We start from the raw sequence: 21679 nt of genomic DNA on the forward strand, positions 1-21679 counted from the left end.
TTACTGGACACTACTCGTGGTTGGAGTATCATCGAATACTTACGCCTTTACTTCCATTGCAAAATCCGTGAACGAGTCATTCAAATTTACTTAACAATTTCGTCGCATGGTAATCCCGTCCATTTACTATGGGCACCCAACATGACTTAACCGTTTCCAAATTTTCAAAGTCATTCCAACATATCCCACACAGTATCCGTATACGCACAAATAGATGAGAACCCATCTACCTTACTAATCATGGTTTCACAGCAAATACATTCATGCTTTTCAAGGATTCTCACGATTAACTTGTTCATAGCCAAATACCAAATTCACCAAGAAACATCGTATACCAACAACGTCCCATTCAACACAAATCAACCAAATTCTCAGGCCAAAAGTAAATCAAGAAACATTTCTGTCCAGAACCTCGAATTTACATTCAGTTAAGTATAATTTGCAGGTTGAAACCTCAAGCATCTATTCCAACTCGCAGCAGATTTTCGGAAATCCTTCCGGAACTCGACTGATGATGAACTGAGGAGTCGAAACCACCACAACTCAGCAATCTCTGATTTCTAACTCCAGTCGAGGTCAACGTGCATCTACACATGCAGGTTAGACAGAAATTGAACCAAAAGGAGCCAGCCTTAGCTTGATAGAAGGCGAATTGTTTCTTCTGTAGTTGGAACCAACTGAGGCAGCAATATGAATGACATTATTTGGGAAAGCAGGAGTATTGTTGAAAATAAAATTGTTCCTCGCTCCCCAAATTTGCCAGCCCATAAGATTACAATCTTCCATAGTTGCTGAAGATTCCTTACCGAAAAGAGAAATGATCCACTTAGAGAGATTAGGGAAATTTGTTGGAGCAGAGAGATTGGTTGAAGGAACAAATGATTGTAGTCTTCCAAACCTGTTTCACATAAAGCACAAGAAGTGTCAATAGTATGATCATAACGAGCAGTAAAAGCCCTGGTTTTCAGTCTTCCCTTGATAAAAAGCCAAGCAAAGATTTTTACTTTTGGGGAAAGATTAAATTTCCAAACATTGTTCTGAATAGGAGTCTAAATATGATAGTATCGCATTGGAGCCAAGTAGCAGACTTGATGGAGAATTTTCCATCTGCCGCAGGACCCAAAACAAACTCGTCTTTAAACTCAGAGGGATGGGAATACTGAATCAACTGTATTTTGGTCCAGAAACAAACTAAGCTAATACATTCTGGCCAAATTTTAAATAACATTTTTGAACAAGTTTTAACAATAGTTGGTTAAAATAGTTTTCGGATAATTTTTGAAGAACGAAGAAAATTTTAGATAATACCACTGGTGTTGCTCTAATAAGGTAATACCTTATCATCTAAGAGTTTAATTGTTGAGTCATAATGTAACGATGGAACTAGTTTGTGCATAAAAGGTTGTTTCTTAAATCAAAGATCAAGAATCTAAGGACCTGATTTGTTCGGCGACGGTGGCTGATAGCAGAAATTAAGTATTGGAAAGGATTTTTTATTTCCTTACCAACAAAAATTAACCAATTGATGAATTGGCTCAATACTCAATAGTGAGAGAAAATTAGAAAACAGAAAATTGCCAAAACGATTCAACAACCCAGAATCAAAGATGAGAGAGGGAGGGAATGAGAGGGTAAACACTGGGAAACTTGGTTGCAATGGGTAGGAGACAATGATCGGAAGCACTGGATAAGAAAGCATCCAAGTTTACCAACAACCAAATTACTATAGTTTACCAAAACCAAACTTACCTTATTACAAATACGTTAGTACAAATCTATGACTGTCATTAGCTTTAAGAAAGATAATAACAATTGGTACGGCTTTGTTCACTCTCCCCATCCTTTCGAGCAAAGCAAAAACTTGCTGCCTAAAACATAAACTTCAAATGATTGCTGTTGGCCACCCGGTAAAAACTCGTGGGTAAACTGCATCATCCCAGTACTTCACCAATGTTGCAAAGTCACAGCGTCTATAAACAAACAAAGATTAAATTCTAGTTAAGAGTAAGATCTATTGGAGTAAACTAGTAAAATGGTTGGTATTCTTTATAAGAGATTGTTCAACACTTCAACCAGAAATCTCAGAGTGCAGGCCGCCGGGCCAGTACATAGCATAAATGAAATAAGCAATTTTGTCGCATGTCACGACAGTTAATGGAAACATGAAAGCACGGGGCAAATACATTAACATAAAATGGACAATGGTATAGTATTAAACCAGAGAAGTAAAGAAGACTACATATTGCGGGGGGGGGGGGGGTGGTTGGTAGTTCTTGTTAGATGATAAATACCAATTCCAAACAGCTAATACATGCACATTTAATAAGACATGCAAATCATTCTTTAACTGAAGACATTAGGATTAATAATTTGCTTCACCACTTGAAGCCTGTGATCTAATCAATCCACGAGTATATATATAACTAACCTAGTTTAGGCCTTTAGGGATGATACAGTTGAATCATCATAGTTTGCATAGAAGCAACAACCCATAAAATTAGAAAATGATGTAGATTTGGGGCAATGACGAACAGTTATTTTATGACATTAGATACCTCGGCATATATTCCACTAGTGGTATCAAAATGGACATCTTTCAAGTTCATATTAGCTTCGAACAATCCTTGAATGATGTATTATATTCATTCACAAACATTATGTTTCAAAACAAAGAAACTTAAATCACCTTTATATAAATATCCTTGATTGGTGGGTGTTGTTTTCTTTGTTTGCATTATGGTATTTCCCTACAGAAAAGGAGAAAAAGAAAATGTCTTTTGATGAATTGTCTCAAAAGAGGATAGATACAGAGGCCTAGAGGAGTATCAACAAAAATGAAAAATTGTCATAGGAGCCTTTCTAAACACAAAAAATGAATATTTCACTAACAAATAAGTTGAAATCAGTTTTGTCCAAAGCTATCAGAGAGTGCAATTCATACTTAAGGTCAAAACCATTCAGTTGAGTTTAAAATAAGATCATATATCTGAATCGGAGTTACAATTAAGCAAAATAGATGCCATTACAGAAAGAAGATAGGTCTACTTACATAAAGCAGCAATAAGGAGCAGTTAGCCATCCAAAGAGAGCCCATTTTGTCCATGACCACTAATCTCCTCATCTTTCTTAACACTTCCACACACATTGCATTCCATAGCATCCGAAGGAGTTCCATCGTCTTTCGGGGGCAAAGGCGCTAGCGTGCCCCAGCAATGGGTTCTACTACACATAAATCTCACAAAGAAATATGCATGTGGAAAATCAGCTTCTCCTTGAGCTTCTACTTCAATGTCACTCCCAGCTTCTGATTCCGATTCTCCTTCCATTTCCTGGTCTTGGTCCTCATCCATAACCTCAGCCGAACCACCTTCCTCCTCATTGTCAGACCAATTCGCCTCAACCTTGCATCGATCACATTGACACACAAACCCATAGTCCTCAGCCAGAGTCCTCTGCCTGCTCGAATAAGCCTGGTTAACTGGAAAGTAGCTCAGGCAAATCTCCCTCCCCTCCGGAACATCGTGAATCATCCTCACAATAATCTCCGTGCTGCCTTCATCAACATAATCAAATCGGCACGCATTGGGGAGACAATCATGGTTGAAAAACGAGGCCTTGGGATAAATACCATAGGCTCTGCTCGATCTCAGCCCAAATTCCGAAGGGGGCTCCATCAATCCAAACGCATTCATCTTGTCCTTGGCCAGCAGCGCCGCCGTGAGCTCCACCGAAAACAGTTGCTGCTGCGGCGGCGGCGGAGGGCAGAGGGTCGAAATCAGAGAATGCAGGAACTGAGCGTCGGCGGCGGAGTCCTGCGGCTGGCCCTGAAGAGAGAGCAGCACCTGGAAACTCGACGGCGAAGTGACGGCGAGGTTGTAAGCGGCGATCAAGAAGCGAGCTTGGACCTGACGGTCGGCGGGCTGGCCGGAGAGCGGGGAGTGGCAATTTCGTAATTTCGTGAGAGATTGGCAGACCCATTGAGTGTGGGAGGAGGACTGGGCGGCGGAGAGGCAATTGGGGGTGCAGAAGGCGTGGAGGGAGCAGGATTGGCAGAGTGAAATGGGGGCGGTTTGTGGGTTTAGGGTTTTGAAGCAGTGGTCGCAATAAGGGGGAGGAGAGGGAGTGAGGAGAGGAAGAGCGGAGTAGAGGAGGAGAGGAGAGTCGCGGAGAACGATTTGGCCGCCTTTGAGTGGCTCAGCCGCCACTAATGACCTTCCTCTGCCTTGTATCTCCGTTAGCCTCACCTCCTTTGTCATTGCCATTTGGCCACTCGGCGTTTTCAGACCCGTAGGGTTTTTCTGAAAATAGCAAGGTTTTTCCAAGGTCTGTGGGTTTTTTTTTTTTTGGGTTAAATACTTGTTACTCCTCAAACTTTTCCCCGAAAAACAGTTCAGTGTCTCGCCTTTGAAATTAAACTGAATAGTCCTTATTCTCTCTAATTCTCGCACAACAAGTCCACGACAGGCCCAAAATGACTATTATACCCTCACTTCCTCTTTTTATTATTTTTCTCTTTTCTTTTTTTTAATTTTTCTCTCCTTTTTTTCCTTTTTTATTCTCTCTCTCTCTCTCCCTCCCCGTGCCTTACGATGATGGTAATGAAAAATTACCATATGTTCTCCTTCATGTTTCTTCTCCTCCTCTACGCCAAGCACGCACTACAAGCGCGGCAGCTTCGTCGTCATCTGAGGAACCACCGACTCCGGACCTCCCAGCGGGGCGGGTCTCTATAAAAACTCCGGAATTGACCGGGCCGTCGTCGAGGAGTGCGTCGACACGTGGCTCGACGCCCACTCCACCTGCCCGTTCTGCACCTACCGGGTCGACCCGGAAGACATCCTCCTAATCGAAGACGCCAGAATCCTGCACTACCAGAACAGCCAGCCCCAGCCTCCCCACCAAAACGACGTCGTCATCAACATCGAAACCGACCCGGGAATTCGCCGCGTCTCGGGGCGCCACTCCTCCGCCTTGGACCAGCGACCCGACTCCTCCTCTCACTACAATACGTCGTCATTCCGGAGGTCCCTCGACAGCTGGACCTGGTTCCAGAAAAAAAAAAAAAAAAACCGAACCCGCGGCCGCCGCCGGAAGCCAAGAACGTCCGAGGAAAGACGGCCTCCTTTTAAGCCACGACAAAACAAGTGGCGGCGGTGAAACAGACGTTGTAGCAATGTCTGGTCTGGTTCTGGTACCTAGATGGTAATGAAAAATTACCATCGTCGTAAGGCACGGGGCGGGAGAGAGAGAATGAAAATAAAAAAGGAAAAAAAGGAGAGAAAAATAATAAAAAGAGGAAGTGAGGGTATAATAGTCATTTTGTGCCTGTCGTGGACTTGTTGTGTGAGAATTAGAGAGAATAAGGACTATTCAGTTTAATTTCAAAGGCGAGGGACTAAACTGTTTTTCGGGGAAAAGTTTGAGGAGTAACAAATATTTAACCTTTTTTTTTTTTTTTTTTTTGTCAGTAAATTAATATAGTACTATGGTCTCTCCATACCTCGAGTCGATACATTTGTTACGATTTTCTATACATAAAATTTGTGTAGTAGTTTTATGTTTTCAAAATTTCAATATTTTCGGACGCTATGTAACACTATCTTAAATTCATACGTTTTGTTAAATTATTTGCATTCAATAAGTTTAGGTGTCTTACGAGTAGGGATTGTACAGCAAGACATTAATTCGCCTTTAGATAAACTATTCTCACATGTTACTTTGCCCCTCGGTGACACGTGCTTTAGTACCTGGCTCATTAACAATCCTTGACTTTATCTCTCCACTATAATGGCACGTTTACTTACTTGGAATGGAAAATAATCATGAATCGGAGACAAGTGGAATGGGAGAAGAAAGGAATCGGTATTGATTCCGGAGGAATGATTCCTAAACCCATCTCCCCCATTCGTAATCGAATTCCTGAGTATTCAGGAATCAATTCCTGATAAATAGGTGGGACCTACACCAATTCTCATTTCTTCATGTATTAGTAAACACAAGAATTCTTTTACCTGGAATCATTCCGATTCCTTTATGTGTTAGTAAACACAGGGTATTTTTACTCCGTAATCATTCCATTCCATTCCAAGTAAGTAAACGTGCTCTAAATCTACAAATTCGAGGTCGATCGGGTTTCAAATTGGAGCAGCTAATTCAAGTTGCCGAGCTTGATCATCGTCCACTCCTTTTAGCCATTTTGTAAAACAAATTTGATCAGCATCTCCCTCTATCATTGGGCTTGGCTTATCAAACAGTCCCGGGGCGTATCGTAAGGTCGGTTAAACGATACCCGAGTTAATTCTAACCTAACCACGATTGAGAGGCCTGGTTAGGGTTAGGCTCAGCCCGCCACACCTATAAAAGAAGCGCCTTCCTCGTTTCTCCACCCTTAGGACTAGTAGCAAAATATCATCTTCTTTCTCTCGACCTTCAGAGCTGCGCTCGTTCTCCATCAGGTGCCGATTCCATTCCTCTTTCTATTTCAGATTTTGATTCTCTCCTTGTATTCATGATTCTGTTTATTACAATCGAAAAAAATCGTTCTGTTTTGTTATCTCCTCTGAATTTTGCTTTGGATCTGTTATCTGTTGCTTGGTTTCTGTTTGATTCGTGACCTGATTTGTGGATTTGTGTTATTTCATATCACTGTTGTTAATATTCATAGCTTGATTACCAGTTTTCCCCCAAATCTATACTATTCGTTAGCTTTTCAGGTTAGATTCGCGGTGGATTATGGCTTTATTGTCTTGCAATTGGTATGATAAGAAAAAAAAAAAAAGGAATCTTAGATTTTGGTTATGAGGTTTAGGTCTATAGACTTGTTGTTGGTGTTAATAGAGTGTTAATTTGATCAACTCCTGATGATGAACTTTGTATATTTTAAGTTTCAGCCTTGTCTGAATATTTCATGTTGAAACTAGTTTTCATGTTCTGAAGGAGCCGTTTGTTTCGCTATCTACGTCTGTTGTGGTGTATTCTTGGCTTGATGATTAATTTACCTTAAGATATACCATACTTTCTGTGAATACGCACAAGATTGTGCATTTTGTTTTATTTTGTTTATTTTTACCCTGCAAATATTGAGTTTTTCTGTCGCTGGATTGGTTTGATTCTGTTTCATGTATAATTATTTTTCAGCGTAGTAGTATTCGACTTCCGTATCTTTAATGATTCAATTAACATATGTGGCTGGGTATGTGTGAGTTTTGTGTTATTGGACACATACATACATCTAATGCTTGACAATTTAGCAGATTTGTTGTTCTTTGATGAGTCCCTTTATGGAATACAGAATGCTATGGCCTGTTAATAGGCTTCCTTACAGTTTGCTTTGTTATTTTGCGATTGCTCTCAATTGGATGGGTTGCATGTTTCTGAACTTGGGACTTACATGTATGTTGTCTTGCAGGCATCTTTTGTGGTTTCAGCTGTTGCTGTAATTCTTCACAATGTCGGATGGTCAGGAGACTGATAAGAACATTGAGATATGGAAGATTAAGAAGCTGATCAAGGCACTTGAAGCTGCAAGGGGTAATGGCACCAGCATGATTTCTCTCATCATGCCTCCCCGAGATCAAATATCTCGTGTTACTAAGATGCTTGGCGATGAGTTTGGAACTGCTTCAAATATCAAGAGTAGAGTGAATCGTCAATCCGTTCTAGGGGCAATTACATCTGCTCAGCAGCGGCTCAAGCTTTACAACAAGGTTCCTCCAAATGGGCTTGTTCTGTATACAGGAACAATTGTTACTGATGATGGGAAGGAAAAGAAGGTGACAATTGATTTTGAGCCTTTCAGGCCTATTAATGCGTCTCTTTACCTCTGCGATAACAAGTTTCATATTGAAGCTCTGAATGAGCTCTTGGAATCTGACGACAAATTTGGCTTCATTGTCATGGATGGTAATGGAACTCTTTTTGGGACACTAAGTGGCAACACGAGAGAGGTGCTTCATAAATTTAGTGTTGACCTGCCAAAGAAACACGGAAGAGGAGGACAATCAGCTCTTCGTTTTGCTCGTCTTCGAATGGAGAAGCGTCACAACTATGTTAGGAAGACAGCAGAGCTTGCCACACAGTTTTATATTAATCCTGCCACCAGCCAGCCGAATGTTTCAGGATTGATACTTGCTGGATCAGCTGACTTCAAAACTGAGCTTAGTCAGTCAGATATGTTTGATCCTCGTCTGCAGGCCAAAATTCTGAATGTGGTGGATGTTTCTTATGGAGGAGAGAATGGCTTTAATCAGGCTATTGAATTGTCAGCTGAGATCCTCTCCAATGTGAAGTTTATACAGGAGAAGAAGTTGATTGGAAAATACTTTGAGGAGATTAGTCAGGATACTGGTAAGTATGTTTTTGGTGTAGATGACACACTTAAAGCTTTGGAGATGGGTGCTGTTGAGATTCTGATTGTGTGGGAAAGTCTGGACATCAATAGGTATGTGCTAAAACATAGCGCTACTGGGGAGATCATTGTGAAGCATTTGAACAAGGAGCAGGAAAACAATCAGGTCAACTATCGTGATCCTGAGACCAATGCAGAATTAGAGGTTCAGGAAAAGATGTCACTGTTGGAGTGGTTTGCTAATGAGTACAGGCGGTTTGGGTGTTCTCTTGAGTTTGTAACTAACAAATCACAAGAAGGGTCACAGTTCTGCCGAGGTTTTGGAGGGATTGGAGGAATTCTCCGCTACCAGCTTGACATGAGGTCTTTTGATGAGTTCTCTGATGATGGTGAAGTGTATGATGATTCTGAATAGCAATCAATCATCTATTCCCCAGTGCTGGTGCAGGAAGGTGGGGGTAAAAAAGCCTGCACCAGTGCGCGCGGAGTTGCAGTTGCTACTGCTGCTCCAGAGTTGGTGCTCAAAAGTTTATCAGGCTTGATCAAGGTATTAATTTCTTTTATCTAATCACACATTTCATATAATGATGACCAGTCTCTTGATAGTCTTTTATTTCATGAAGGAGGCTTCATTATCTGATCCTGAAGAGCTTGATGCGGTGATTTCATCTGGATCATCGAAGGGGCTTGACAGATCGACTACATGGAACGAGGACATTATGCCACAAGCTGCTTCCTTTGGATCAAGACCTTCTGAAGATATGCACCAATGTGTTGAGAACCCCCAGAAGTATCGTGGATTTGCTGTTGGTTAAAGTATTATATGTGGTGGATTTGCTTATTATACATACGTACTGTAGCATTCTCCCCTTGGAATTGTGGCGCATCTTTTAGGATGTAGCCGGCCTTAAATAATGGGTGGTTATGACTCTTAAGTAGCAATTTGCTGCCCATCTTTTGAGATGGGAGCTGGGCTGAACAATTATGTTTAAAATATGTACTTTTTATGTAGTAGTTTTCGATCTATTTTCGAATAGTCTGTTATGATATTATTTTCGTATGTATGAGTATGAAAGATGGCTTTTCCTTGCAGAACCACATAACCATTGGGAACTACATTTGAAAGTTGAAACCTAAAGGCAACCCTTTGATCAAAGAACATTGAAAAGGCAACGTCCTGTAAATAGAATTATCCATCTCAAAATGCAACATTAGAGGTTAGGGGCAAGGGCTGATTCGACTTGTCCTCTTTGAAGGTTTGTTCCTCTCTGAAAATTTTTACTCGGTGATGGTTAAAAATTAAATTGCAAAACATCATCTGATGTGGATTAGTAAAGACCAGCTGTCACTCTACTATAGGTTGATGCAAGTCATTCTTTAGGGTTTATGTCGATCGTCAAAAAGAGGTTTAAGATTTTAGGTCTATAAAAAGGTGGTGATATTTATATGGGAACAGGCAGCTCGCGGCCGCCCTGATACTGAAAAGGCCAAGTTCTACAAAATTCTTTGCTTTACTTGATACCTATGTTTGCTTAGCTTCCAATCCATTTTTCTGATTCTTAGTTCTTCTCTGTGCACAAAGTCTGATGCTTATTCTAATTTATGTGGTGTGGTTTCTTTTCACTGGAAAAATCTAGATTCGATGTGTTTGTGCTTTCTAATTTTGATTGGTCTAAGTCTACATAATCAAATAACATGTTTTGATACAAAGCTTCTGGCTCCCAGTGATGAACACTCTACTATATAAGTTTCAGCCTTGTCTGAAAATATAATGTTGAAGACAAGTTTTACAAGTTCTGAGGGAGCTAGCGACTTCTTATTTTCTATTTTGCATTTACTGAACTATGAACTCTGTTACTTGTTCTTGTGGGTTTTGGCTCTGGCATGCATTCTCATCTGCTTCAACTTCTGGGATGTGATACATGATTGTGGATGGTGAAGCCGGAAGCTTTGTAGTTATGCGTGCCATAAGTGCATGGTATGAAGGAGATTCATCATTTGCTTTTTCCATACTGTAAACCTGAACTCCTAAATGTAGTTTCTTTACCATGTTCCACATTCCTGCCCTGACGCCCATTTTGACAACCTCTCTTGGGAGACATATGTCTTCGTAGTGAAATAGATGCACTTCTGATCCCATTTGCTGATCTGCATTCCTGGGTTTCACTGAAAGATAGGTTTTCGATGTAATGCTTGAGCGCAATAGACTTCTACTAGTGAACAGAAACTGTGACAAAAATGAAGTTAAATACATACCTGGTCTTATATGCCAACTTGAATGATAGACATCTACTCGTTTTGGTTTTCTTAGCCTTGGTATGGATGGATATGGTGTTGCCTGGGATAATGACATCGAGACCAAATATTAGTTTTGGTACTTATGTATTGACAATGGCCTAAATTATATTGGTCTAGCCACAATTGTGGTATCTGGATTTTTCGGAAAATCTCATTTAAACCTATAGAAACCGGAAACAAAAGATATTGGAGAATCTGGTGTGTGACAAGTGTACAAGCAAGCTTTATGCATCTTCTGCAAATAAACCTTCATCAATTGATGTTGCAGATAGCGGACAGGTTCATACCTTTGTCACGCAATAATACCTTGATGCAGATTCAAAAATGCGACGGATTATGATATATTCTCGATTGCTGCAGAATAGTGGTAGCTGGGGATTTACACAAGACAGTTGCAGTTAAAAGATCTGATCAAGTGAAGTTCAATTGTTCTAGCAACTATATAAACTAAGAAACGGCACCTTTCTAATCCAATGAACAATCAGGGTACCAGTTTGGAGGCAAATGCTTAGAACCTTGGTGTGAATGAGCGTCTTATCCCACCTGGGTCTGAATTCATCATCCCAGAAGAAATCCCTCAATACCTCTGGTGATACATTTTCGAAAACTGTTTTAGTACGGTACTGTGTTGGGCCTAACTGAAATTTCAGAAGAATGTTAGAAAGATTGCATGCACTGGTTATGTATAACTTTCGTAGTTGTTAGGCTTACCGGTGGATCGCGATACCAAGCTTTGTATGTCAAGGAAGGAATAGACTGCTCCATCATGAGATTCCAAGGTGGACCGCCATCAGTCTCCTCAATATGAGAGACCAATACTTTCAAATCTTCTTCAGTCACTTCACAAGGTTCTTGTTCCTGATCAGCAGGAGGATAAGAGTCATCGACTAACTCGCATAGTACTCTGTGTCTGTGGCTATTGAAGCAAGAGAGCAGTCTTCCTAGAGCAGAATCATTAAGGGAGAGAGTCACAAATGGTAGGCGCCATGAACTTGACCATGACCATGAGCATGAGGTCCATGACCATGTCCAAGAACATCCCTTGATAAGACTTAAGCTCACAAGTGGTATCAGTGCTGCTGCTACAAAACAGACTACCCTCAATAGTAATTCGGCTATCATATTCATAGTGTTAAGATGATGGATAGCTCTTTACTGATCATGCTTTTTCTGCTATATAAAATCCATTCTATAGTTTGTTCTTCAAGCAAATATGCACAAAGAATTGACCCTGCAGTGGAGCAAAGAATTTCTTACGTTCACTCCTTCGCAAGGCAGCTTGTGGAGGAAACAGCTTGAATTGTAAGTGACGAATCAAACATGGGCGCTACTTTGAAGAAAGTAATTCCATCCAAATCATCAACAAAAATCCCATGTTTTAGATTCTTTCGAGGTTCTTAGCCTGGGTATTGGGTAATGTGTGACACAGAACTGTAGAAGGATTTTTTGTTTTTGTTTTGTACCCTTGCATCATAGAATGCTACTAGAGATGTTTGTTAAATTCAGAACCGAAGGAACAAATCGCTGGATACATACAAAACTAGAAGCTGGGTTTAGGAGATTTGAGGACCGAACAGAGTTTTCAAGAGATAAAAACGCCATAGGTTATCACGTAGTTAACAAACTTACATATGTTTCAAGACGATCTACATTTCAGAATTCTGAAGGTCCTAAATGAATTTGAAGAACCTTATACAACAGAATATTGAAATTTTTGATTGTCTCAAAATTTTGAGATTGCGAATAGAAGAAAGAAAACTAACATGAGACCTGTCTGATTGCTGATGTATGTTTCTGTGTTTCTTTTTTCTTAATGGAAAAAGTTGTAATAACAGGACTCAGATAATCTATCCAACACTCATATACGTATTCCCTTCTGCTGCTTTAAACTCGTTGGAAAAGGGAAAATTAGAATCAGTTGATTAGGGCACAAGATTTGTTGTCATGTCTAATATAACAAGTCACAAAATTCCTCATATATTGAACAACAAAGTTCCGGAACATCACAATTTCCTAACAATAAAATTTCCAGTCGCCACCAGGGTATTCAAATAGGACAAGCTTTATGAAACTGGAATTCAAACAGATCCCTTCTATTCCTGCAAGAAAAAAAGAAATAAATTACTAGCAGTCCATAGAAGCTACAAAAACCATGACAAAATCGCATAACACATGCCAATACAATACTAGTTTACAAGTAAAGAACAATCTCAAAACGGCTTCATCCTCAAACAAATTAGAAACTATGACATATCACAGAATCTGCACAACCTTGTTAAAATGAACAATGGAATTCTTCGTAGTCCTTAACTGGATCTAGGGAAAAGAATTACACTAGAAATTTAGGTATGACAGTAGGGAACTAAGCCAAAACAAGTAGGAAGATACAGGGTACAGGTCAGTAGGAAGATACAGAGTTTGGCTGTGGACAATCCATGAACTAGATTTTCTTAAGAATCCTCAAAACCTTTCCAAAGTGGAGCTCAATCCATTCACTTTACCTAATCGCTATGCATTACTCTAAATCTCCATATATGCTACTGAACTCTAGTATCATCCCTACAAAAGAACATAGATGACGTAGATACGCCGAGGTGTAGGAGAGCATACTGAACAAAGGATAAGCTTGGTGATAAATGAACTCCAGGATTAGTTATTGTCCATTGTGGGGTGTAACGGTACTTTATTTTTATCATTTTTGATCTTATTCTACTTATATAGAGAAAGACATCCATACCCTTGCTGATATTACTCAAGAAGATTGTGAGCTCATATAAGAGCGATGGATTGATCCTAAAGACATAATAGATGCTTAAGCTCTAAACAGACTTAATTGACAAGCGATACCTCATAGAGTCTAGAATTATAAAAAAGCAAATGTACTAAAATATTGAGAAAATTAATAATGGAAGATGAAATAAACAGGAAGCTCGAATAATGAGAAGTTGAAGTTGTCAACATCTATCAATTAGACGCATAACAGGGGAAAAAAAAACCCTTTAGCAGTTCAGTTCCCAGATGTAGTCAAGCAATTCCGAACAAAAAAGAACACTAATTACCATTACACTAAGTAACAACTTAACCTGGTTTGCCAATAAATTAATAAGGAATCTACCTCATTGGCTCATTAGAATTTAGTACCTATGTTAGAATCTTGAACAGCGTTAAACCTGCCAACAACTACTGTACTCACCAAGATCTTAATGCTGTTGGAATTTTCAAGACACTACTGTAAAGAAGCCAAAAGCTATCAAAACCTTAGCCTACACTCGCAACTGATGGTAGTCATAATTCTAGAATCATATATTCAAGACGAGTTCAAACCACTAAGAAACAAAGAGACAAAGCTCAAAATAACTCAACCTATTTATGCCCATTCCCAACACACTTTCTTAATCACTGCTTTCTAAACCAACAACACTTTCCCTCCTTTAGAGGTCCTATTTGTACAGGCAAATTACACGGAACCATTTTTTTCATTAAAAGGATAGTTCTCTATTGATAATTGATAGAAATGATTCTTAGTTAAGGCCATCAAAGTTGCATGCACTTTCTCCAAAGGAAAGAAGAGCTTTCTGAATAGTCCACAAAGAGGAAGATTAGAATAAACCAAAAGGTTAAAAGTTCAACAGTTAAAGGAAACGTAATAATACCTGATCCATTGATTCTGCTTCATTGTTCTTCTGTTCCTCCACATCTTTTACTTCAACATTGGCCTCATTTTCATTAGTTACAGCCATTTCATCATCCTTGTCTTTAACAGTATTCATTGGAGTATCCTCATCCAAAATTTTCAAATCTGCAGGAAGCTGACCTGACTTCAGTGCCTGTACATGCAAAGCAAGTATACGTTAATATCCAAAAATTAAGCGAGAAAACATCCAAAGTTAATGAAGTTCTTTCTCCAGTTAGGCAAAGCACCTGCTCAAGTCTTGCAACCTCTTCAAGAGTCTGAGAATTCACTATGGCAGCCTGCACATTGATGAAACAATTGACCATGTAATAAAGTTAAACAAACTACATATAATCACTGATGATTGACTCAATGTAAGACCTTGATACCTATGATTACCTTGATAGCATTAATTTGGTCCTGAGTGGGGGCAACCGCTTTTGGAGTCTGTTGTTCCTCGGCCATTTCCGTATCCTCAGCTGGCACAAATTTCTTTGGGGATACCTTTCTAGCCTCCTCCTCAACTTCTTTAGATGCAAACAAAGTTTTTGCTTCCAATCTCTCCTGCCATCCATAGAGAACAATTAAATTTCCAGTTCAATTTGGGAAAACCACTGTCAGGAAAATGACAGTTGGAACTATTGTCACATTTTTACCATATTGCTCTGTAAAGCTAACTGTTTAATCTTACATGTGAGAATCAACTATACCATCATTGAGGCACAAAGTTGTGGTGTTCCTAGACTATACATTGCAGCACAAAGTTGTGGTATTTCATGAATATGTTATTACTAGGCAGCTGGTCTCAGAAAGTAGAACCAGGCCAAAAACAAGAAACATGAGTTTGGCACCTTAAAAAGGACTCACCTTATCTTTCACTTTCTTAAAATCCAGAACCCGAAGCGACTTTAATTTGTGAATCACGTACAGCCTATAATTGGGTTTCTTTGTGATGTTGTTATCCAACAGACTAAGATACTGCAACTTCGAAAGGGATGCAAGAGGATCAATCTCTACCAAGTTCACTAGCCTGTTGTTGGTAAGCACTAAAGTATGTAACTTTGGCAAGAACTCTGCAATAAAAAAACAAACTAGGTATTAAGCACACAGAACAAACATACAGAGTACGAAATATAACAATACATACGAAGTTAAAGAACTGAAGTTACCTCCAATGTTGGGATTGATACGGGTAATTCTATTGTTATTGATAATCAAAGTACCCAAACGATTAAGATAGGGCAAGTTTTCCAGCTTCACAATTTCATTGTCAGACAAATCAATGGTGTCAAATTGGTCCTGTTCAGATTAAAAGCAAAACCCACTCAGTAACTTTTCAAGCAGCTCAACATAAAACCCAATAATCTAAACAACACTCAGGATAATACTTCTTTTAAAACTAAATTCCATACCTCTGTAGCTCCCAAGTTTTCGATTACAGGTATTTTATTACCTGAGAACAAAAAAGGGGAAGCAGATAAATTGACCAACCCTAATGTGGGATCGGAATTTTGAAATTTCGAATGGTTCAGAGGAAAAAAGCAAGTACCTCGAAGATCCAGCTCTCTCTCCTTAAGCGCATTGAAAAAGTGTGGGCTTTTCCATATCAAATCCGCAGTCAGCCTCACCATCTCCTTCTACTTTTCGCAGTAACCAGCTTCCTTTACCAAAACCCTAACCCTAAACCCCAAATTTCTGCTCCACTATCTGTGTAAGTCTCAGTCGGAGCTCCAAGGTCCACAACTTGAAAACCTAATTCTAATTTGCTACCGCCCTCAAGAGTTGGTTATTTGTGCGCCTATTCTCGCAACGACGTCGTTTATCTTTTCGTGAAATCAGCTGGGACGGTGTCGTTTTGGCCACAAATATATATATATATATTTTTTTAAAGTTATGTTAGCGAGTTAGTAACACACTTACCTAATCAGTATACTATTCGGACTGAAGTCCACATAGATATTCTAAAAAAGTCAGACTAATCCTCCGCCATAGGCCCCTCAAACTTTGTGGCCAGCAGATGATGGGGGTTGAGACTCAAACGCTAACTCTGGAGTTTCATTCTAGACCTCTCGACCAAACTTACCGCACCAAGTGGTTGTTTCAGCCACAATTTTTTTTTTCAACAAAGAAAATAAATTACAAAGAAAAACCCCTAATACAACCTAACTCATGAAAATTAAAATTAAAAACATTTTAAACACAAATGTTAAGCTAGCCAAATTAGCAAGTACATCAGCCACAAAAGTTGCCTCGCATCAAACGTGTTTGAAGTTTGAACTCAATATTAGAGAATTGTGAAGCTAAATATTTGACACTGTAAACGGGTAACCGTCATATGAATTTTCCAAAGAAAACTGTTTTTTTTTTTTCGATGACGAAATAAAAGACAACCAACTAAAACACAAAACCTCTACAAATGGAACGTTGGGGACACAGTAAGGGCGAGACAAAAAAAAAACAAACAGAGGGATTTTGATTATGGTGCGTTAAATGTGCTAACCAGTCGGCCTCAAAATTTGTCTCTCTATAAATGTGTCTGAAAATAATGGAATCAAATTACGAGGCCATCAAGTGCCATTTTTAATAGAGCCATCAAAATTTAATTTAACTTGATTTGTATTAGGTGGTTGTCATTTAATATGAAAGTACTTAGACAGTTTTGGAAGAACAACTTTGGGATTAGCCTGTAAATAATTTGACTTTAACCTGAAGGCTTGAAAAACACAATAAGCAGGAGAATTAGTAATATTTTGGAAAATTACTTTGTTTCTACAGTTTCAAATAGACCAAGCAAAATTAACTGTCAACAGCAAACAAAAACCCTAGAGAGAAAAAACCCTAGAGAGAGGAAAAATCTTGGGAGCCGCGTGGTCCTTCTTGCCTGTCCGGCTGTGCCTCGGCGCTGGCGCTGGCCTCTGGCCTCGCCGGTGCACGGTGCGTGCGGCCGGACGGGTGGTCTGGTTCGTTGGCATGCTTGTGGCTCAGTGGCTGGGGTTGGGAAGCTGCTTTTCTCGTCGTGCTCATGTGCAGGAGGCGGCTGAACGTGGATCGGGTTGGTGGCTGCTAGGTGGGATCGATGTTGTTTGGCTCTATGGCGCTGCAGTGGGACTGACGGCGACGCTACCATGGATAGGTGGGAGATCGGAGATGGGAGGCGGAAGGACAGGCTGGCTGGGACCGGTTGGGATCGGAGGTCGGTCCGGTTTGGTTCTGATATCCGGAGTGAGGATGTGTGGGGCTGGGGTGGTGGAGTGGGTGGGTAGTCTTGGCCGGTGGTTCGACGGCGGAGATGGCTCGCAGATGGTTGAGGTCCGACATCGGGGGCGGAGCGGCGAGTATGGTGGCGTGTTGGTTCAGGTGCCTTCCTGGACTGGGCTAACGAGGTGGGGCTTGGCTGCCTTAGCTCTCTGGGCCTGGGCTTGTTATTTACTTATAGTTGGTGGTTTTTGGTTAGGTTTTTTCCGTTTTGGTTTTTGTTTAGGTATAATAAGTCCCTCCTCAATTGAGCGAGGGTTAGTTTGTTTTGGGTTCATGGGTGTGTCCTTGTCGGTGCTTTTTGGTTATCAACGTGATGGTGAATCACCCTTACACGTGGTCTGGCAGTTTTGGATCGCGGTGTCCGAACGGGTGGAAACAGTTCATTGTAATGTTGGCGACTGGGTTGTATCGGTATATGTTAGGTGGTTCCTCATTGTAGCTCGAGGGTATGAGCGTAAAATTTGGTTAGGGGTTGAGCCTTTTTGGCTCATGGAAGTCACTTATGTTGACGGTCCCGTAACTATGGATCTAATGTTATGTAATCTGTTTGGTTATTAATAGAATTATTTATTCTCAAAAAAAAAAAAAAAAAAAAAAAAATAGACCAAGCAATTAGAAGAATGGAACCAAGATTGTCGTGATATAACGAAATACTACCAATATGATGAAGCCAATCAATGAAAGATCGATCCCAATGAAAAGGCTTAGGTGAAGTAGTATTATTCCAAACCTGTTGTGCAAATAAACAATGCATAAAAAGATGATCCACTGACTCCACACTCTATGAACAAAAAGGACATAGAGGCGAAACATTGTTATTATATATATGGAGCAATCTTATCCCTAGTTTTGAGGCCATTTCTGATCAAAGACCGAGCAAAAAGTTTAACCTTCGGAGGAATATTCAGTTTCCAAAGTTTAGTTAACAGATCAACTCGGGAATGGTTAGGCATATGTTGGATCTGAATCCAAGAAGCACTCTTAAATGTGAACTTTCTTGAAGCAGACGGACCCAAAACAAACATATCAGGTCTACGTTGAATAGGCAAAGGAATAGCTGAAATCATTTGGACAATATCGTGTGGGGAGTAAATTGTTCAAAGCTGCAACATCCCAAGTCATATTTGGATAAAGTGATCCACTATATATAAGAGACCAATCTAATTTTGTGTCTATTTGGCTCAGGAATAATGGAAAACAAAGGAAACGGAAGCACCCAGTTATAGGACCAGAACAAAATGGAACTACCATTCCCGACGATCCATCTAATCCCTTAGGATAATAGAGACCTAACATCTAAAACGCCTTTCCAGGCAAGAGAGTCAGAACTTTTTTTCCGAACAATGAAAAAGTGATTTGGAGTCACCATCGACTTTGATGTTAGACAGACAATTTTTTTATTTTTTTTATTTTTTTAAGAATGGTTTCAGCCACAATTAATTAAAAATTGAAAGACAAGAATTGCCACGTGGTCAAGCTCCTAACCACCGTCGGATATTTGATCAACGGCGATGGTTACACGAGATGACGTATTACTATTTTTTCAGATTAAAAAGGGAGAGAGGAGCGGAGTCTCCTTCTAGAGTCCACTGAAGAAGAAGAAGAAGAAGATGGAGCTTCGGAGTTCGTGGATGGTAGCGTTAACGTTGACGGCGGTGATGGTTACGGCCGTAACGGCAGACCGGAGTAATAACAAGTCGGGAGGTTTATACTGGTCAACGGCGGAAGAGGAGGCTCAGGCTCAGCTTCAGCCTAGGGTTGACGATTCCGCCGTGGACGCCGACTTCGACGCCGACGGAGGCTTCTCCTCGCTCGATTCAATGTTGCAGTGGGCTTTGGGTCACTCCGATCCCGATCAATTGAAAGAAGCGGCGAAAGAGGTGCAGGGATTGAACCCTTCCGACCTGAACAAGCGGCGGCTCGAGATAAAGCAGCTCATGGAGGAGCTCAAAACGCCGTCGGATGCTCAGCTGATGAAGGTGGCGATACTGGACCTGAAGAACTCGTCGTTGTCGCTGGAAGATCGGCACCGGGCTTTGCAGGAGCTGCTGGAGCTTGTTGAGCCGATTGACAATGCAAATGGTAGGTTTGATTTGTGAGATTTTCATTTGTGTTTGCAATTAGGGTTTAGGTATTGGAGTTTGTGAAGGAATTTAAGTTAGTGACATAGTTAATTTTTGTGGTATTAGATTTGAACAAGCTTGGAGGACTTGCTGTGGTGATAGGAGAGCTTGATCATTCTGATTCAGAGACGAGGAAAATGGCTGCATGGATTATTGGGAAGGCTAGTCAGAACAATCCACTTGTTCAGAAGCAGGTATGCGTCGAATTTATGAAAGCACATATGCAGGGGTCTTTAGCTTTGGAGTATGTTGAGTTATGTGATTGAGACTATTTTGATTGACTGAATTGGAAATCATCTTAGGTTTTGGAACTTGGGGCACTGTCAAAGCTAATGAAGATGGTAAAATCGAGCTTTGCGGAAGAAGCCATTAAGGCAATTTATGCTGTTTCAGCCTTGCTGAGGAATAATGTAGCTGGTCAGGAAATGTTCTATGAGGAATCTGGGCAAAAACTGCTTCAGGTAACTGATTAAAACGAGTAAAGCAAAGTGTTTGAAGTAGATGTTGCCGTCTGTTTTTTGTGTAACTGAACTGGCAATTGTGTTTAGGACATTGTGAGTGATTCGAGCATTGGTAACAGACTGCGCATAAGAGCTGTGGTTCTTCTGGGAGATCTTGCAGAGTTTCAATTAGGAAATACGGATAAGGACGAGCAGCCCTTTTTCAGTAATCGCATTTTCTTGAAGTCTGTTGTTGATCTAACATCAGCTGCTGATCTTCACCTACAGGAAAAGGTGAGAAAGGCTAGAATCTTCTTTTCAATATATCTTGTTTAAGAGATGCCTCGAGTATTGGTGTGCTAGGAAGTAGATAACTTTACGATCTAAGTAGGTCTAATATCATTTAGTCTTTGTTTGCAATGGTATGCAGGCCCTCATTGCGATTAAGAGTCTTCTGCGACTCAAGACAACTGAAGCTCTGGTGTTTAAGGACTTTTGTGGGTTGGATGCTGCATTGGAGAGAATGAGGCAGCAGCTGCAGGACTTAATGGTAGAGGAATACCACAGAGATTATGCAATGGATGTAGAAAGCCTCCGCAGTGAAGTGCAGCTGATTTTCCAAAGAAAGCTGGAAAAGGTAGTAACTGGACTTGCTGGTTTTGGAGTGTAATTGTTTACTGATTCTGAGGACTTTTGTCTAATATCGCATGCTACAAAATACAAATGACAGGTAACACGGATGACTGCATGATGTGAATGCAATCCACTCGATGAAGAGCACCTAACACACAACTGCAAAGATTCACTACTGCTCAATCACAGCCATTACTTATCAACACAAAGCTGGACTGCGATAGTTAGTGTGGTTTAGGTATTGTCATAGTTAGTTAGATTACTTGGCTGATATGTCAGTAACGAAGATGTAGAAGTATCAAATGTATTAGTCAGCAAACAATAGAATACTTTGCATTACACAAATCTGGTTTTGCTGGACTTAGATGCATCTGGTGCTCTTGTAATTATGTCATGCTGCTGCCCATGGATCTGTACATGGCAAACATTTTGATATGATCTCCCTTGTGGGTTAGATAACAATTTGCTTGTAGTCATATTTTGATCCATGAAACTTCCCTATTTGTCACAGGTTAACTACTCAGGTACATGAATGTCCATATCACCAGCTCAGCCTTGGTTTGCTGAATGGTTGGACATGGGGTCAGATACTTTCTAGGTATCAATTTCGAGTAGGTGGCGAGTTCTTAGTCACCGACACATTTACATTTAGTTGGAGAATTAGGCCAACAACCATATTTATATTTTTTGTTCCAAGTATTACTTGGCTATCTAATAAACTAGGTTCTGTTGTTCTTTGTACAAGAAATGCAATTTCAAGGTGTCCAGCATGGAATTTGCAAGAATACGGCTTTCATTATTTAGAATACAACTACAATTTTGCACTGCAGATTAAGTACTGTCCCATTTGTTTACCACATCTCACTAATAGTTCTCATGCTTGAACTGTTGGACACTTTATAATGTT

The 21679-nt window shown here is 40.2% G+C and overlaps 5 protein-coding genes across 8 annotated transcripts; 2 read left to right on the forward strand and 3 right to left on the reverse strand.

Moving 5' to 3' along the window:
• Window positions 1–332: 332 nt before the first annotated feature.
• On the reverse strand, window positions 333–4320 carry LOC133712126 (histone-lysine N-methyltransferase ASHR2). 3 transcript variants are annotated; one of them, XR_009847175.1, is made up of 4 exons: window positions 3050–4320; window positions 2687–2747; window positions 1750–1970; window positions 333–898 (listed from the first exon to the last, which is right to left on the reverse strand). XR_009847175.1 is itself a non-coding variant. In XM_062138212.1 (2 exons), exon 1 carries the CDS (start codon window positions 4260–4262, stop codon window positions 3072–3074), a length of 1191 nt encoding a protein of 396 aa, XP_061994196.1. In that variant the 5' UTR covers window positions 4263–4320; the 3' UTR covers window positions 1560–1970; window positions 3050–3071. The 3 variants fall into 3 exon arrangements, 1 of the variants encoding a protein (XP_061994196.1); XR_009847174.1 differs by lacking the exon at window positions 2687–2747; XM_062138212.1 differs by lacking the exons at window positions 333–898; window positions 2687–2747 and having other exon boundaries at window positions 1560–1970.
• Window positions 4321–6298: 1978 nt separating this feature from the next.
• On the forward strand, window positions 6299–9373 carry LOC133710985 (eukaryotic peptide chain release factor subunit 1-3). Of its 2 annotated transcripts, none has more exons than XM_062137142.1 (3): window positions 6299–6455; window positions 7409–8894; window positions 8971–9373. In XM_062137142.1, exon 2 carries the CDS (start codon window positions 7449–7451, stop codon window positions 8760–8762), a length of 1314 nt encoding a protein of 437 aa, XP_061993126.1. In that variant the 5' UTR covers window positions 6299–6455; window positions 7409–7448; the 3' UTR covers window positions 8763–8894; window positions 8971–9373. The 2 variants fall into 2 exon arrangements, with proteins under 2 accessions (XP_061993126.1, XP_061993127.1); XM_062137143.1 differs by having other exon boundaries at window positions 8974–9373.
• Window positions 9374–9520: 147 nt separating this feature from the next.
• On the reverse strand, window positions 9521–12328 carry LOC133710986 (uncharacterized). The gene is made up of 5 exons (XM_062137145.1): window positions 11357–12328; window positions 11107–11283; window positions 10933–11016; window positions 10604–10685; window positions 9521–10513 (listed from the first exon to the last, which is right to left on the reverse strand). The coding sequence occupies exons 1-5, from the start codon at window positions 11771–11773 to the stop codon at window positions 10182–10184; spliced, it is 1092 nt and encodes a 363-aa protein (XP_061993129.1). The 5' UTR covers window positions 11774–12328; the 3' UTR covers window positions 9521–10181.
• A 155-nt stretch (window positions 12329–12483) lies between these two features.
• Window positions 12484–16084, reverse strand: LOC133710987 (U2 small nuclear ribonucleoprotein A'). The gene is made up of 8 exons (XM_062137146.1): window positions 15868–16084; window positions 15731–15771; window positions 15488–15617; window positions 15186–15391; window positions 14718–14882; window positions 14567–14617; window positions 14299–14472; window positions 12484–12744 (listed from the first exon to the last, which is right to left on the reverse strand). Exons 1-8 carry the CDS (start codon window positions 15947–15949, stop codon window positions 12739–12741), a joined length of 855 nt encoding a protein of 284 aa, XP_061993130.1. The 5' UTR covers window positions 15950–16084; the 3' UTR covers window positions 12484–12738.
• A 3063-nt stretch (window positions 16085–19147) lies between these two features.
• Window positions 19148–21280, forward strand: LOC133708973 (uncharacterized). The gene is made up of 6 exons (XM_062134565.1): window positions 19148–19658; window positions 19766–19893; window positions 20002–20160; window positions 20248–20433; window positions 20570–20776; window positions 20870–21280. Exons 1-6 carry the CDS (start codon window positions 19187–19189, stop codon window positions 20888–20890), a joined length of 1173 nt encoding a protein of 390 aa, XP_061990549.1. The 5' UTR covers window positions 19148–19186; the 3' UTR covers window positions 20891–21280.
• Window positions 21281–21679: the final 399 nt, after the last annotated feature.

The sequence above is a fragment of the Rosa rugosa genome, chromosome 5, assembly GCF_958449725.1.
Source record: "Rosa rugosa chromosome 5, drRosRugo1.1, whole genome shotgun sequence".
Taxonomy (NCBI): domain Eukaryota; kingdom Viridiplantae; phylum Streptophyta; class Magnoliopsida; order Rosales; family Rosaceae; genus Rosa; species Rosa rugosa.